Source organism: Triplophysa dalaica, chromosome 16 (genome assembly GCF_015846415.1).
Source record: "Triplophysa dalaica isolate WHDGS20190420 chromosome 16, ASM1584641v1, whole genome shotgun sequence".
Lineage (NCBI taxonomy): Eukaryota > Metazoa > Chordata > Actinopteri > Cypriniformes > Nemacheilidae > Triplophysa > Triplophysa dalaica.
In genome coordinates, this window is record NC_079557.1 from 5,581,342 (window position 1) to 5,595,648 (window position 14,307).

Here is a 14,307-nt window from a genome sequence, read left to right on the forward strand (position 1 = left end):
CTCTGCGTTCGCCGGCAGTTGCCATAGCAGCGGTTGGTACGGCAGCGAGAGATTTGATGTGTAATCCCAAAGGCAGAGTGGGTGTGAAATGTGAGGCTGCAGCAAAATAAGAAGAGGTGGCGGAAGAGAGAGATAATCGTGTCACTTTATGTGGTGTAATGTCAGTGTGGCCAACACTTTTGTATGCGCCTCACAGCCGTGGCGTGTTTGATGATGGTGTGGCGTTTCTGCTCGTCTTGCGTGCATGCCGAGCAGCAGTGCGGTCACGTGGCACAGGCTGTCAGATTTAAGAAGGGCTGTGCCAGTGCATTGCATGCACCTGATGTTACAGAAACTGAATTATACACGTGACGTGGAGCATTTCATTTAAAAATGAAAATTCTGTCATCTACTAAGTTGTAACTTTGTAATATTCTACCTAACGTTGTCTTTGGTGAAGAAAGTCATACAGGTTTGGAAAGACACAAGGGTGTGCAAATGATGACAGAATTTACAATTTTGAGTGAACTGTTCCTTAAAGATTAAAGAGAAAGTTCATCCCAAAATATTTTTTAATATTATTAATTCACCCTCATGTCGTTGCAAATCTGTAAATGACTATTTCATCCATGAAACACAAAAGAAGATTTTTTGAGAAATGTTTTGTGTCCATACAATAGAATCAATGGGGACCAATGTTGTTTGGGTACCAACGTTCTTCAAAATATGTTCTTGTGTTTTCTCCAAAAGAAAGAAAGTTAAATGACATGAGTGTGAGTAAATGATGACAGAACGATGTTTTTTGGGTGAACTATCCCTTTAAATAATGAGTTGGATGAATTATGTCACTCATTTTGATAGCTAGGTTTTCCTCAATTTTAATACATGATTCTATACAGTTTAAATATAGCACATGCACATACAGCAAAATTCCAAACCAAGAGTCCTCGCAAACTTGCGTCCTTTTCTAATCTTCGGACACCGCGTTTCCCTCCAGTTGTGCATCTCTCTTTGACGTAGGCGTTTGATGGTCGGCCCCCCCACACACTCAGACAGGCTAACACACCCACTGCTATTTTTACACAGCAGCAGCGAAAGGGGGTGGGAGGGTGGTGGTGAGGAGATAGAGAGCGTCTCACTCGGTTTCTCTCCTCCCGCGCAGGTGGACTATATGGATGAGAATGAGGAGTATTTTCAGCGACAGGCATCGCACCGGCAGTCCCGACGAAGGTTTCGCAAGATCAACCAGAAGGGAGAGCGGCAGACCATCATCGATACGGTCGATCCCTATCCGACTGGCAAGCCGCCCATAGGACGGGGGTACCATACGGTCAGTCACATTCCTCAAACTTTACCTGTACGGCTTCTTCTTTAAATGTAGCTCCTCCCCCTGTATGATTGACAGTTTTTCGCACCTGTTTGGCTTTTGATGTTGTGTTTGTTTGTGCACTGTTTAATGGGCATTCCAAATGCTTGTTTGTCCCGTGTAACAAATGTTACGTGTGCTAAGGGGTGGACTATTGGTTAAAATAAGTATTTGTAGTAAAAGTAAAAATCATTTCAAGATGTTGTGTTGTGTTACTTGGCAACCAAAAACAACTGGGCTGTACTGTGCATTGGGTTAAACAACACACATGTAAATAATAAACATTTCTGTAATTTTTCTGTTTGTTTTAAACTGTTTTAAACTGTTAAACTGTTGAAAACAAAGCTTATTTATCGTAAGAGCTGTCAGAAAAGTCCTGCATATGCATGATGCTGACCGCCATGAGTACCTTTTCACATTGACCCGTTATTTCATTAGCAGGACCTTGCGTAGATCTCACAGTATTTAATGTCACATTTGGGATGTCTCGTATAAAAGTATTCACCCTCATATAACCCTGTTTATCAGGACCTCTGTCTTTTATCTGTGATAAAATCGGCCATGGAAGTCTAGCAACGGCATTATTTTAAGCTTTAGGTTACAGAAAATCTACCTGGAAGTCTGTTCTTTGTGGTAACCACTTCTCTGTTCTCAAATTACCAATGTGGAAGGAAGAAAGATTGAATTCCTCTTCCAGTTAATCTCACTTTAACAGTAATATTATTTCTGGTGATATATAAACTTCTCTCTGTCTCGTCCTGATTCCACCGTTAAAGGTGTTTCAGTGTTTCTGTTTCGGATACGTATTCTAAAAGTATGAACAGCGTAAGCTCTGAGGTAAAGTACAGTTTTCTGTCTGATCAAATGGCGATAATACGTGTTTTTTTGTGTCTTTGGTGTGTTATAAGTTGCCCATGCATGTATTAGACATGTAAAATTGCAAAAATAAAAGTGTCGGAACAAAAGATGCATTCTATCTAAATGCTCCCCCAGACCTGCCTGAAACGCCTCATGTAACCACACCCCCAAAATCAAAGTCAGTTCGTGGTATGATTTGACCAAGACTGCCCAAATGTATACAGAAGTTAGATGGGCACCTGATGTTCCAAATATCGCGTTACATTTCCGTCACATGCTTGCTGTATTCAACCAATCACTACGCACTGGTTAACTGGCCTATCATAGCGATGAGCTTTTTAAAAAATCTGCATGTTTGAGAGAGCCGTGGCAAAGAGGAGATACAAACATGCACGACATGTGGAAAATACAGCGTTTTTGGACCTTAAATCGTGTATACACATTGCATTACATCCAAAACAAAGCCGTGTCATATGACCCCTTTAATGACTGTATCTGTACCATTTTATTACCTGACGGTTATTTATTCTAGCATATTCAACAATGATAGCTTTGTTTGTTTTAAGGCCGGATCCTTTTCTTTTCAATGTGTTTGAATTTGTTATAAACAATAAAAAGGAACTTTAAGACCAGGAATTAAAATAGTTTTGTACTTTATATCATACTGTAACATAAGAGCTTAAAGGAATAGGTTACCCCCCAAAAAATTCTGTCATCGTTTACTCACCTTCTCATTTCAAACCTGTATGACTCTCTTTATTCTGTTCAACACAAAAGGAGATATTGAGAAGAATTTTGGTAACCAAACTTCGGCAGTACCCATTGACTTGCATTGGTTTTGTGTCCATACAATAGAAGTGAAAAGGGTACCTTCATTGTTTGGTTGCCAACATTCTTCGAAATATCTTCTTTTGTGTTCTGCAGAAATAAGAAAGTCATTCAGGTATAAAATGACGGGGGTAAGTAGAACAAGAAAGTCCCATCAGAGTCCAGGAGAATAAAAATTCAGTCATTGGTCTGTTTAATTTTAATCATCAAAGAGAGAAAGGAAAATGGTCATGAAAAACTAATCCATGACAGTTTGGACAGAAAAAAGCGTGACAAAAGACTGATATGACCCCTTTAAAGTTTAAATCCTTTCACAGTTGGTAAAGGGAACGAGAAACAGAAGGTTGTTTCAGATTCAGTAAACCAAATTTAGGTTTTAAACCCTGTTTTGCATTTCACACATTGCCAATGAAATGTTCAGAATTTCACTGTAACATATTGCACTTGCTTTTATACTAATAGACAAAAATCAGCATGGCAACTTTACTTAATTTTAATTGCAAGCTGTTACTCATCTGCTTGTATTTCCTTTCCTTCGATCGGCTCCTTTTCTCTCTTTAATGTTATTTCTGCCTACATACAGTAGCAGCAACATCTCATACTGTTTATGCTTGTATGTGGAGGCTTTCATTGTCATATTCCATTACAGTTATTCATTGTTGTGCCTGTGGTGGAAGTTGTATGATCTCTCTGTAGGTGTTAGCCGTTGTGCGCCTATTGTCAGTGCATTTTGTTTGCTTGAGATGTGCTGGCATTTATGCCCTCGGTTCCCACAGTGCTGCTGGTTAAAATGTGGATGCACTGCAATGTTAGCCGAATAGGATAGAGAGAGAAATTAATTGGATAATAAAATGTGGGCGTTTCGGACATGAACGTAAGTGTGCAGGCTGCTTATGACTTATGAATCATCCGCGATCACAACAGGAACCAGTATAAAAAACAAATAGGGTACATTTTGAGTTGGATGGAGCTGGCTTGTCTTCGCATCGTAAAGAGAAATGGAAAAACAAGCTAAATAGAATCCTGCTAAATCTTCCTCGGATCAGACTCTACTTTCATAACTTTTCTTAAGGGCGTTGGTCGTTTTTTCTCCACAGATGTTTCGGAGGTTCAAAGCTTGACCCTCACATAGACACATTGTTGATTCCCCCCCAAATACCTTCTCTAGTTCATTCCCAGCATTCCTTCTGTTCCCGAGGGAGAGGGGCGAGTGTTCCCTCAACTTGTTTGGGAATTCTTGCTTTGTTTCGTACAGCAAAATGCATCAAGTCACATTGCGCTGGATTGTTTGTCCCTTGAGATACATTACAAAATGATTCCCACCATCTTTCCCAAACCGCTTACTGTGTTGTTGTTGTTATGGTCCGTGGGATGAGATCTGAACACTGGTTTTGTTCTCAGATCAGTGGTGGTAGGCTGCGGAAGTTCAGAACAGCGCGTTCGAGTACAACCGCAGAGAATTGGATATTAAGATGACGGGTTTTCCAGCTAATCCTGACGTTTTTGAGAGCACCTTCATCGTGGGATTTTAATAAGTGCTCGGATATAGCCAAAGGTGAAAAATCGGTTGAAGTAGGACATGGCGTATATTAGCTTTTGTTATCTCAGGTTGTGTTGTAGATTTGAAATCTAGATTCCTATTAATTGAATGGGTTTGCTCCGCGTTGTCTTAAAGGGATAGTTCACCCAAAAATAATAAATTGTCATTTATTCAAGTCCATGTAAAACCTTAAAACCTTTGTAAGACTCTTTCTTTTGAGGAACACAAAACATTTTTTAAGAAATGTATCAGTGGTTTAACTATACAATGGAAGTCAATGGGGTCCATTGTTGTTTGGTTACCAACATTCTTCAAAATATCTTCTTTTCTGTTCTACAGAAGAATTACATCAACACAGCAGAGAAAAGCTTGTGTCAGTTTCTCTACAGAATGAGTATAAGATAGACACTCAAAACTCTACGGTTTACACAAGATGTGAATAGTGACCGATTTTTTTTGTGGCGAACACTGGGCACCATTTTATCTCTCTATCAATCTTCCTCTCCGCTACTGTGGGGCAGCTGGTCTTTTAATGATCACGAATCGCTCGCTCAGTTGAATAAATACCAGCTTTTCTTTCACGTCTTGATCAACAAAACAACCTGCATTATAGATCATCGTCACCGCAGTTTTCTGTTTGGTTGCACAATTTCTGTTCACCTGTTATCTTCAACTTCCCTTTTTAAGCTTTTTGTTTTAGCATCCAGCTCATGTTTCTCGTGTGTGTGTGTCTCTGTGCGCTAGCCTCTGTTGTTTGGTTTTTTGATAGCTGCTGAGCCTTTTATAAGCGACGTGTCCCTCTGTTCTTCCCGTAGTATGACTTGCAAAGTGCTTCCTAACCAGGTTTCTGCTCCTCGGTAACTCAGTCTGATATTAACTCTCGTCTCCTCTGCTTCTCTCCTCATCCCGGCCGCTCTGCAGGAATGCGTTAAGGCTCAGGTATCGTATTTATTCACTGTTTCTGTGTGCATGTCACTTCCTGTTTAGCTGTGATTTTATTAATTTAACGCGTTTGTGGGGTGGTATGTATATTGTATGTGTGCGGGGGGGTGTATGTGAGACTAAAATCTTGTGATTGCGGCAGAATGGTTTGTTTGTGTGGATGTGTCTGTGTGTGCGTATAAGATTGAAAATCAATGTTTTGCTGTTACACTGATGTGGTTGTTGGCTTGTTGCTATACAGCAGTCTAACTTCTTAGATTTAGAGCGTAATGTCTGATCAATAGTAAGACAAAATAGATTTTCACATTTCAAGGTGTGTATAAGTGATGCTTGCCTGTGGAAAAGCCATCGCTGTGATGCTGGAGTGGTTTGGGTGGTTGCCATGACGTTGCCATGCAGGTGCTAACATGTTCAGAGTTGATTTTAGCACCTTGCTATGTGGCGGCTAAGGTGTTTTGCGTTGTTTTTGGCATTGCAATGTGTATTTAGCAAAATTTGTCTTTCTTATTAATATCATTAATAATATAATTCATAAAAGCGTTACTTCTTACAGCATTTTTCACACAAAAATAATAATAATGTCATTTTTATTTACCCTCATGCCATTTATAATCTCTATATGACTTTTTCTTCTGCGGAATACAAAAGAAAATATTCTGAGAAATGTCTCTGTGGTTATGTGTCCACACAATGGAAGTCAATGGGGGTCAGTGTTGTTTGGTTAAATACGTACTTCAAAATATCTTCAAGTCACACACATGTAATGACATGATAGCGAGTAAATAATAAAACACATTTTTGAATTGCCCTTTAACAATCCGCACATTATTCTGGTGTCACATCTGTGAAACAAACGATGACAAGCTGTGCCGTGCAGAATGATTACAATGGCAATTTAGGACTTAGTTAGATCTTAATTGTGTAATACTAGCAAGACTGCGGTTACAAGAGGTACAAATAAGATGTTCATGTGTTAATGTTGTGCGTGTGTGTTGACGTGTTATTTGACACCCCGGGCCGATGTGCGCATCTGATAGGAAGAGTTAGCAGCCGCTGAGCCGATACCTGTTTTGCGGTAATTAGATTCTGTGAGGAGTGAAGCGAAGCGATTGGAAGATGGAGAGCGTGATGGTGTGTGTTAAAAAATGGGAAGGAGTGAAAGAGTCTTGTCAGGTGTTCTTGTGAAGAGTCAGCTCTATTTTTAGATCCGTCCTAAGAGATTGCTGCTACACCATCCGCCTGCACCGAGACACAAAGCCCTTGCCTTCACTTAAAAAGATTTGTGCAATCATAAACACACACAAACAAACCCACACACATGCTGTAAGAAAAAAGGGTAAGGAAGGCATTTTATATTATGGTCCTCAGGAACGGTTTAAACATTCAACCAAAAGATATCCTGTCATCACTTAGTCATCACATAGGGCGGTATTTGTCTGTATGATAACCCTAAGCAACAAAGATCAGAGTATTAATTGTGGTATTGCAATCACGTCAATAAATTGTGTCATTTTCAAATGTCTGCATATACAAACAACAACTTTTTAACTGTACACAAAACATTTTATTTTAAAGCAACATATAAAACATATTTTTCAGGTCATAATAAAAAAGGTTGAATTACAATATTCTTTCAACAAAATGAAGGGCCTATTTTTGTAATTTACTGTATATTAAACGTAAATATCAAACATTTAATTACACAATTTAATGATTTAATTAACCCTGTGTTACATCACAGAAAATGTTTGTGGTTCTGAAACCTTAATTCTTTCAAGTCTCTGTATAGCTGGTAACCGGCCCGTGCCTGATCCAAACCCAATGATTTTCTACTCTCATAAATATATTGCTTTAGAGAAATGAAACATTTTTGCAAATTTAAATTTTCTTCAAAGGATTTATGTTTCTCTATTGCTTGACACATTGGAGATGCTAAACTGGCCATTAGCATAAACTGCAGTTGACGGTTATCCCATCAGATCCGTCAGAGCTGTTATGACAGTCATGAGAGAGTTGATGGTTTAAGCCGCAAGAACATTTCAGTTCGTAGATTACAGTGAGGTTTTGAGTCCAGACGGACAGCCGTCAGTCAGGAGTTCTATCTTGCAAATATATTGCAGTCCTTGTTATTTCAAGTGTGATTTTGTTGCATATTAGTCTTCAAATTCACTCTTTCTCTCATAGAAAAGTCTTCAGTATATACATGCCTGATAATAGAAGTTTATAGATTAACCAGTAGGATGTGAAGTCCTTTCCCTTGATCTTTCAGGGTTACACTTTAACTTGTACACTCTAACTTTCTTTGCATAGAGTGAACAGCTTTGAAATGGTGCCATATTATGACAAGGACTGGAAATAGAGAACCATTTTTTTAACAATACTGCAAAGAATTGATTTTTAACAAATAGTTAACAAATAGCCTCTAATTTTACCCACCACCATATCTTTTCTTATCGTTCAATCCTTTCTTCGATAATAATGTTATTTAAAAATGTTGTAATTCTGAAGCTCGAACCACTGAAATTTAAGGTATATTTAAATATAGCACTTCTGTATGTTTGTTTTTCATTTAGTTCTGATAAATAAGCAAAAACAATTCGGTTTCACTACCTTGACCCACTAACGTTGTTTATATTAATTTCATGATAATAATACTGTTTGTGCTTTTTGAAGTTTCAAAATTTTACCTTTGATGCTGTCTGTAAAAGCCTTTACTTTAGCATTTTATGTTAAGGACTTGGGATGGTTTCCCTCAGTCACTTTGCTTGGTTGTGTATGAACAATAAATTGCTGGTTGCAGTTCACTTAACCGCCACCAGGGGTACTAACAAGAATTTCTGAATTTGACATAAACAGATAGCCTTTTTGAATTTACGAATCTGTGTTTTGTAGTTGTATTATTATTGAGATCCTTTTGGCTCCTTAGATCATGTCAAATATTAATTTAAGTGAAATTAATGGTTGAAATTAAGCATTGATGTTTGTTTTTAGAAATTAAATAGGGAGACTTTAGCCTGGTGTTCACAGAAAGGGTCACATGTCTGTTTTTAATGGTTCACAAACATTTCTAAAAGACTGGAACTAGAAACAGGGAGTTCAGTAGGATTCCTTAACTCTATGGCACATTGATATGTATTATATTTTATATATATGTATATCTAGGCAGTTGCTTAGAATATTCATGCTTATTCAAATGAGCCATTAAATGGGCCCACTAATGGGCTGTGAAAAAACTCTGTATTTTCTCTAAAAGGGACACATTATTTATACAGACAGGATGAATAATTCAAATGTGTGCTTTAGATTTCACATGTGCATGTTAAATTATCACACATTTGAATTCTGCTGGCCAATTTCAGCTATTGGGAAAAAAAGTGCTTTCCTCATTGTATGCCATCCGACTGACCCCTCGCACCCTCTTCAATCAGCAGACCGGCACATTTCACTTAACCATTGTTTCTATACCAGCAACCCTTCCTCCATTTCCTTTCGTCTTTAAGTCACTCCACCTCTCATTTGGTGAGGAAATCCTCTTCCCGCGTCTGTGTTTTACAGGAAACCAGTTGGAAGTGCTTTAGTGAAACATGGACGCTTTGAATCCAGGCAGGTGGCGTGGGAAACAAGATGCTCGACTCATTCACTCTCTCTTTCTCTGTAGGATGCTCACCTGTGTTGTCTGTTGCATTGATCTCTAATTAGTCCCACGCTAAACATTTCCCCCCAAGACATATCAGTTCTGCTTAGCTACATGAAAAGCGTGGCATTAGACACACAGGCAAAACACTTTGCGTGTTTGGTCGATAAGCTGCACTTGAATATCAACAGGATACACGGACATGCACAGTTGAGTTTATATGTATCCGTTTAGAGCATGTCAGTTACCTGAGTTAATAGCTTGGTTTATGCAAACCGTAGTCAATACTCCTACTAAAAAAGAGTGCCATAGTTAATTATATTTTGTTACCCAGCTCAGTACAACATGTAGTGCAGGTTTAGAATATTTTAAAGCTTTTATAATAGCTGACACCTGCACACATGTGACCGTTTATTAATCAGAGTTCACCAAGTTGTTGTTTTGCTTGACAACCCTAGGCACATGATTTACTGTAAACTCTAATTCATTGTTTATAGTTGATGGATAAGATAACGTGAACTAACAATGAATTAGCCACATTCACATTAACTTTTCACATTGCAAAGACAACGCGGTCATGCCAAAATGCCTTTTTCAACATTAGACAGGTTAGACCCCATCTCTCAGAGAATGCTGCACAACTCCTTGTCCAGGCTCTGGTAATTTCAAGGTTGGAGTACTGCAATGCTCTCTATGCTGGTCTTTCTGCAAAGCCTATCAAACCGCTCAAGCGGGTTCAGAACTCAACAGCAAGCCTTGTTTTCCCAACAGCCCAAAAGGGCTCACGTGACACCCCTTTTCATCTCTCTCCACTGGCTACTGGTTGAAGCCTGTATCAGATTCAAGTCACTAATGCTTGCCTACAGGACTATCACTGTATCTGCACCGGCATACTTTCACACCCTTCTACACTCCTACACCCCATCAAGATCCCTGCGTTCAGCAAACCTGCGCCGCCTGTATTGCCTTAGAAATGTGTTGGAAATTAGTTAATTCTGTTGAAATCATAAATTTAAAAATTTAATATGCTTGTCACAAAAGTTTAAAATAGATAAAAAAATGTACACATTTTTGCCAGTTCTTTAAATGGGTTTACAGGGTGCACGACCATGAAAATGTTGAGAATCCACTACTTTGATAACTTAGAGGTCATTTGAAGACCTGAAGTCTTTTGAAAGGTAGAGGTTCTTATTGTCATTCATGCAGCGTTCTCTGACAGTCTTAACTAGCTCTTACACTGCATGTTAATTACTGTGAAAGTCATTTAGAAGATTACACCATAAACCCGCCATCACTATAGACATTTTAATGTAATGAAGCGTGTTAATTGATTCATGAGTATATTTTATTTGTTAAACGTTAGTCAGATTCACGTTTTCATGAATATTTCTCGTTTATGTTTCCTGGATTGCAAAGTCCTCCAAAAAATGGAATGCTAATGCTTGGCACAATAACATGGAGCCATCCTCACAGGCCCATTTTTCAGGAAAAATAATGCGGTCTAGTCCTACTGTATTCAGATGTTGATAAGGTTAGGTGTTGAAAGGAATGATCCGGAAGAGCTTCAGTCGATGTTAATCCTATCTGTCTGTCTGTCTCTCTCTCTCTCTCTCTCTCTCTTTGTCTCTCTCTCCCATTTCCTCTGCATCATGACTCCCTTGTGTATACGTTCGAGAGGGATCTCTGACAGTTGTGCTGTTTTCAGCAGTAGAGGGATAACAGTAGCTTTTCCAGAGGAACTAATATCTCAATTTGTATTCTGAAAAGCTGCAAGGAGCTTTGCAAGAAGCAGGAGATATTTTGCTTGCATCATCACTTCTCTAAACCGCCGTATTTCAGGCTCTTTTTTCATTGATTCATTGTTCAAAGCATTTATCAATTACGTTAATACACAACAGTTTCATATTATTGCATGACTTGCCTTATAGAGCTCCCATTGCCCTTGTGCTATCGATTAGGTTTAAAGCTACTTTCGTTTAGAAGATCTTCAAAGTAGTTAAAAAGACAGATGACCTAGTTTCAGTTTTAGAAAACACAGCCAGATTTTTATGATCTGCTCATACTGTATTTGAAACCAATATCTCCATGTAGGCATGAGACCTTCTTTTGTTTTACGTGAAAGCAGAGAGAACGGGTGACCAAAGATCAACCTTTCCATAATAATCATCTATTGTTCCTGAAATGTGCTCTGGGTGATGCTGAGCCGTCCCTTGATGTGACCCTGTTTCCGCGGTGACGTAATGACTCTCGGTTTTCCTCCGACGATTGGTGGTTACTCTAACGACGGGACGTGGCAGCACCTGAGATTGTTTTTGTCGGGCATTACATCATCGGGGATGATGTCATCAGGGGGATGTTTTGGTCTCTGTGCATCGTTGGAAGCCGTCCAGGGTTTCACTTGGTAATAGCTATCTGTATGTGCACGCCCACTTCTCTTCTGTAAGAGAAGCACCCGTCAATGTGCAAGCTGGCTGTTTCTTTGTGACTCCTTGAGGAAATGCATAAGTCTAAGCATAAGCGCTAAAAGTCTATAACATGATTATCATTATTTTAAATTGCGCGCATCTGTTCTCTGCCAAAAATAATAGTTGTAATTATTGCAAGGATACCAGGTGCATCATCTCTTCAGTCTGCCAAAAGTAATTTATGTTGGCATTAAAAAGAAATGCAATGACATTTAATGACAAGAGTTATTTAGAATTATGGGTAACGGTCAGAAATAGTAATCCATGGGGGTTTTGATGTAACATTTTATGCTTAAGGGATAAAAATGGACCAAATCTAAAGAGATTTGCATCATTGCTTATTGTTACCATTTTTCTTTGTTATTCAAATTCTCAGCTGGATATCGCGACACGTCACCTCCCCGTGAAACAAAGACATGGCAATTTAATAACATTTACTGTACGTCTTTGTTTTGACTGACAGAAAGATAGATAGACATTTAGGCGAGCGCATGCATGTGTATCGTCACCACAAAGCTTAAGGGTCACGCGTGGGCGGCTCCGTTAGTCGCCCGGAGGGGGTAACAGGAGCGTGTGTGTTTGATGGGGGGCAGGGGAGTGAATTGGCAGTGTTGTCATAGCAACACAGAGCATGTCAGAGAGCCATGTGCTCCGTGCGTCTGTCGTCTGCTAGCGCCTTCCATCTCCCTGCATCTCTCCGTCTCTTTTCATCCTCTCCAGCATTCTCTCGCTCTCTCCTGCCCAAACCAACCAGGAAATGGCTCTCCTCTGCGGTTGCCATGCCAACTGCCTGCAGCCCCGGTGGTAAGCGGAGGGGAGCGTGATAATGACATTACTCTCGCTGGGCTAACTGTGCTCATCCTTCATTTCTCGTTTCTTTCCATGACTCCCTTCCTCTCTAGCCCCACATCTTTTACAATTTCTTTGCTCTCTCATTCTACTCTCCGCCCTTTTTACGTTTTCATATGTGCGCCTCACTCGTTACATCATCAAATCTTTTTACAATCTTGCTTTGCTGCTCTCACCATTTTAAGGGCACAAGTGTGCTTATGCGTAGTTGATGTAGTATGTTTGTAAGTTGGCATGTTCTGTTGTTGAAATGTTTGATTATATAAAGGTGCTGTGGGAAATTTTTTGGAGGATCTTTGGACAGAAATGCAATACAATAAACATAACCGTGTCTTCAGAGATGTATGAAGACCTTACATAATGAAGCGTTATGTTTTTATTAGCTTAGAATGAGCTGTTTCTATCTACATACACCGCGGGTCCCCTTGCAAGCAATTCACCATGTTGTTTCTACATTAGCCCTAAACGTACAGACCCCTCTACACAATACGTTTCCTAAATACATGATCTCCTTCAGCAAAGTAGCAAAAACGTGACGACACATTTTTTTCATGAGATAATATTAAGTAAGAGAATATGTGTAATATTTACTTCTGTTACAATGTATAATGTAAAGTAGCAGTACCCACAGTATGATACAGGGCTGTCACTGTATATAGCCTTCACATCACAAGACAATACCATAAATTAAAATGTAAAGTCCAAATTGTGAGTAGAAATGTACTAAAACGAACTCGTAATGGTCATTGGACTAAAGATATACGCTGTCCTTATACACATGTTTTCTATATTTAAATAAAACCAGAATAGTGGCAAAAGTAGCAAAAATGACATGTTACGATTACAGTACAAGTAAAATGTTTGAGGTTTTGTATGTTTAGTCACAGCTGACGCTATGATAATTGTATAGTTTGAAAATACTGTAAGTTGTTTACGATAAAAGCATCTACAAAATGCATAAAATAAATGTAAATATAATGCATATAACTGCCCATATGCATGTATGTGTGTAGTATTGCCAGCGGCTCTTCTTTTAGCATCAGTGAGGGAGGGAGGTTCTTATTCACGAACGCTTCTCTTCCTCTCCTCCACACACACGCTCTCACACTTTCACACACCCCCCCTGCTTTGGACACAAATGAACCGGGAGTGTTTAACAAAGACAGACTGGATGCGTGAGGTTGGTTCCCTGGTCACAAGCTCGGCTAATGGTGCATAAAGCCGTGTGGAGACGGAGAGAGAGAGGGTAGGGGAGCGAGTGCTGTCAGCCATTTTTGCCTTTCCCCCCTCCCTTACCTCATTTTTTACAACAGCGTTGGTCGCCATTGGCTATCATTGGTGGGAGAGTCTTACCTAAGTACCTGAAACGCAGAGTCGTCGTCTGAGCTCATCCCTGCTTGGATTTCTCATCCGCTCGCACTTCACTCCATTTCTCCTTTTTATTTCCATTTTTCTTCTTTTTTTCCCCCATCTTTTTTCTGGACCTTGTGGACGAACAGATGTCGTGTGCACCTGCCTGGGTAAAGCGTTGATTTTTGAAAGAGAGGTCCGTGTCGTCCGAGACATTGAAACCAGCGCATCATCTCCGGAGATCATACTCTCTCTCCCTCCCCTTCCCCGGAAAAGATTCTCCTCTTGAGTGAGGGGGGGTTGAACGGGTGGGATACAAGGGAAGACTCACCGTAGGGGCATCGGGGGAGAGAGAGAGGGAGAGAGGGGGAGAAGATTAGAGGGAACAAGCAGGATGCTTAAATTTCGTAGCTCCGCACCTCCATTATGAAGCCATTAGTTAGCAGTGGCGGCCATGGAGTCTCCAGCCAAGCTGATAAAAGCCCAGTGAGTATCG

The 14,307-nt window shown here is 39.7% G+C and overlaps 1 protein-coding gene across 10 annotated transcripts in view; it reads left to right on the forward strand.

Moving 5' to 3' along the window:
* rapgef2b (Rap guanine nucleotide exchange factor 2b) overlaps positions 1-14,307 on the forward strand; it is an 86,149-nt gene that overhangs the window by 39,406 nt on the left and 32,436 nt on the right. For 7 of the 10 annotated variants that reach the window (XM_056769119.1, XM_056769112.1, XM_056769117.1 and 4 more), the window contains 2 exons: positions 1,142-1,309; positions 5,493-5,510. In XM_056769119.1, coding sequence (XP_056625097.1) covers positions 1,142-1,309; positions 5,493-5,510 — 186 coding nt within the window. Of the gene's footprint in view, positions 1-1,141; positions 1,310-5,492; positions 5,511-14,174; positions 14,298-14,307 lie in introns of those variants that run through there. The other 3 variants (XM_056769114.1, XM_056769116.1, XM_056769122.1) reach the window with 2 other exon arrangements.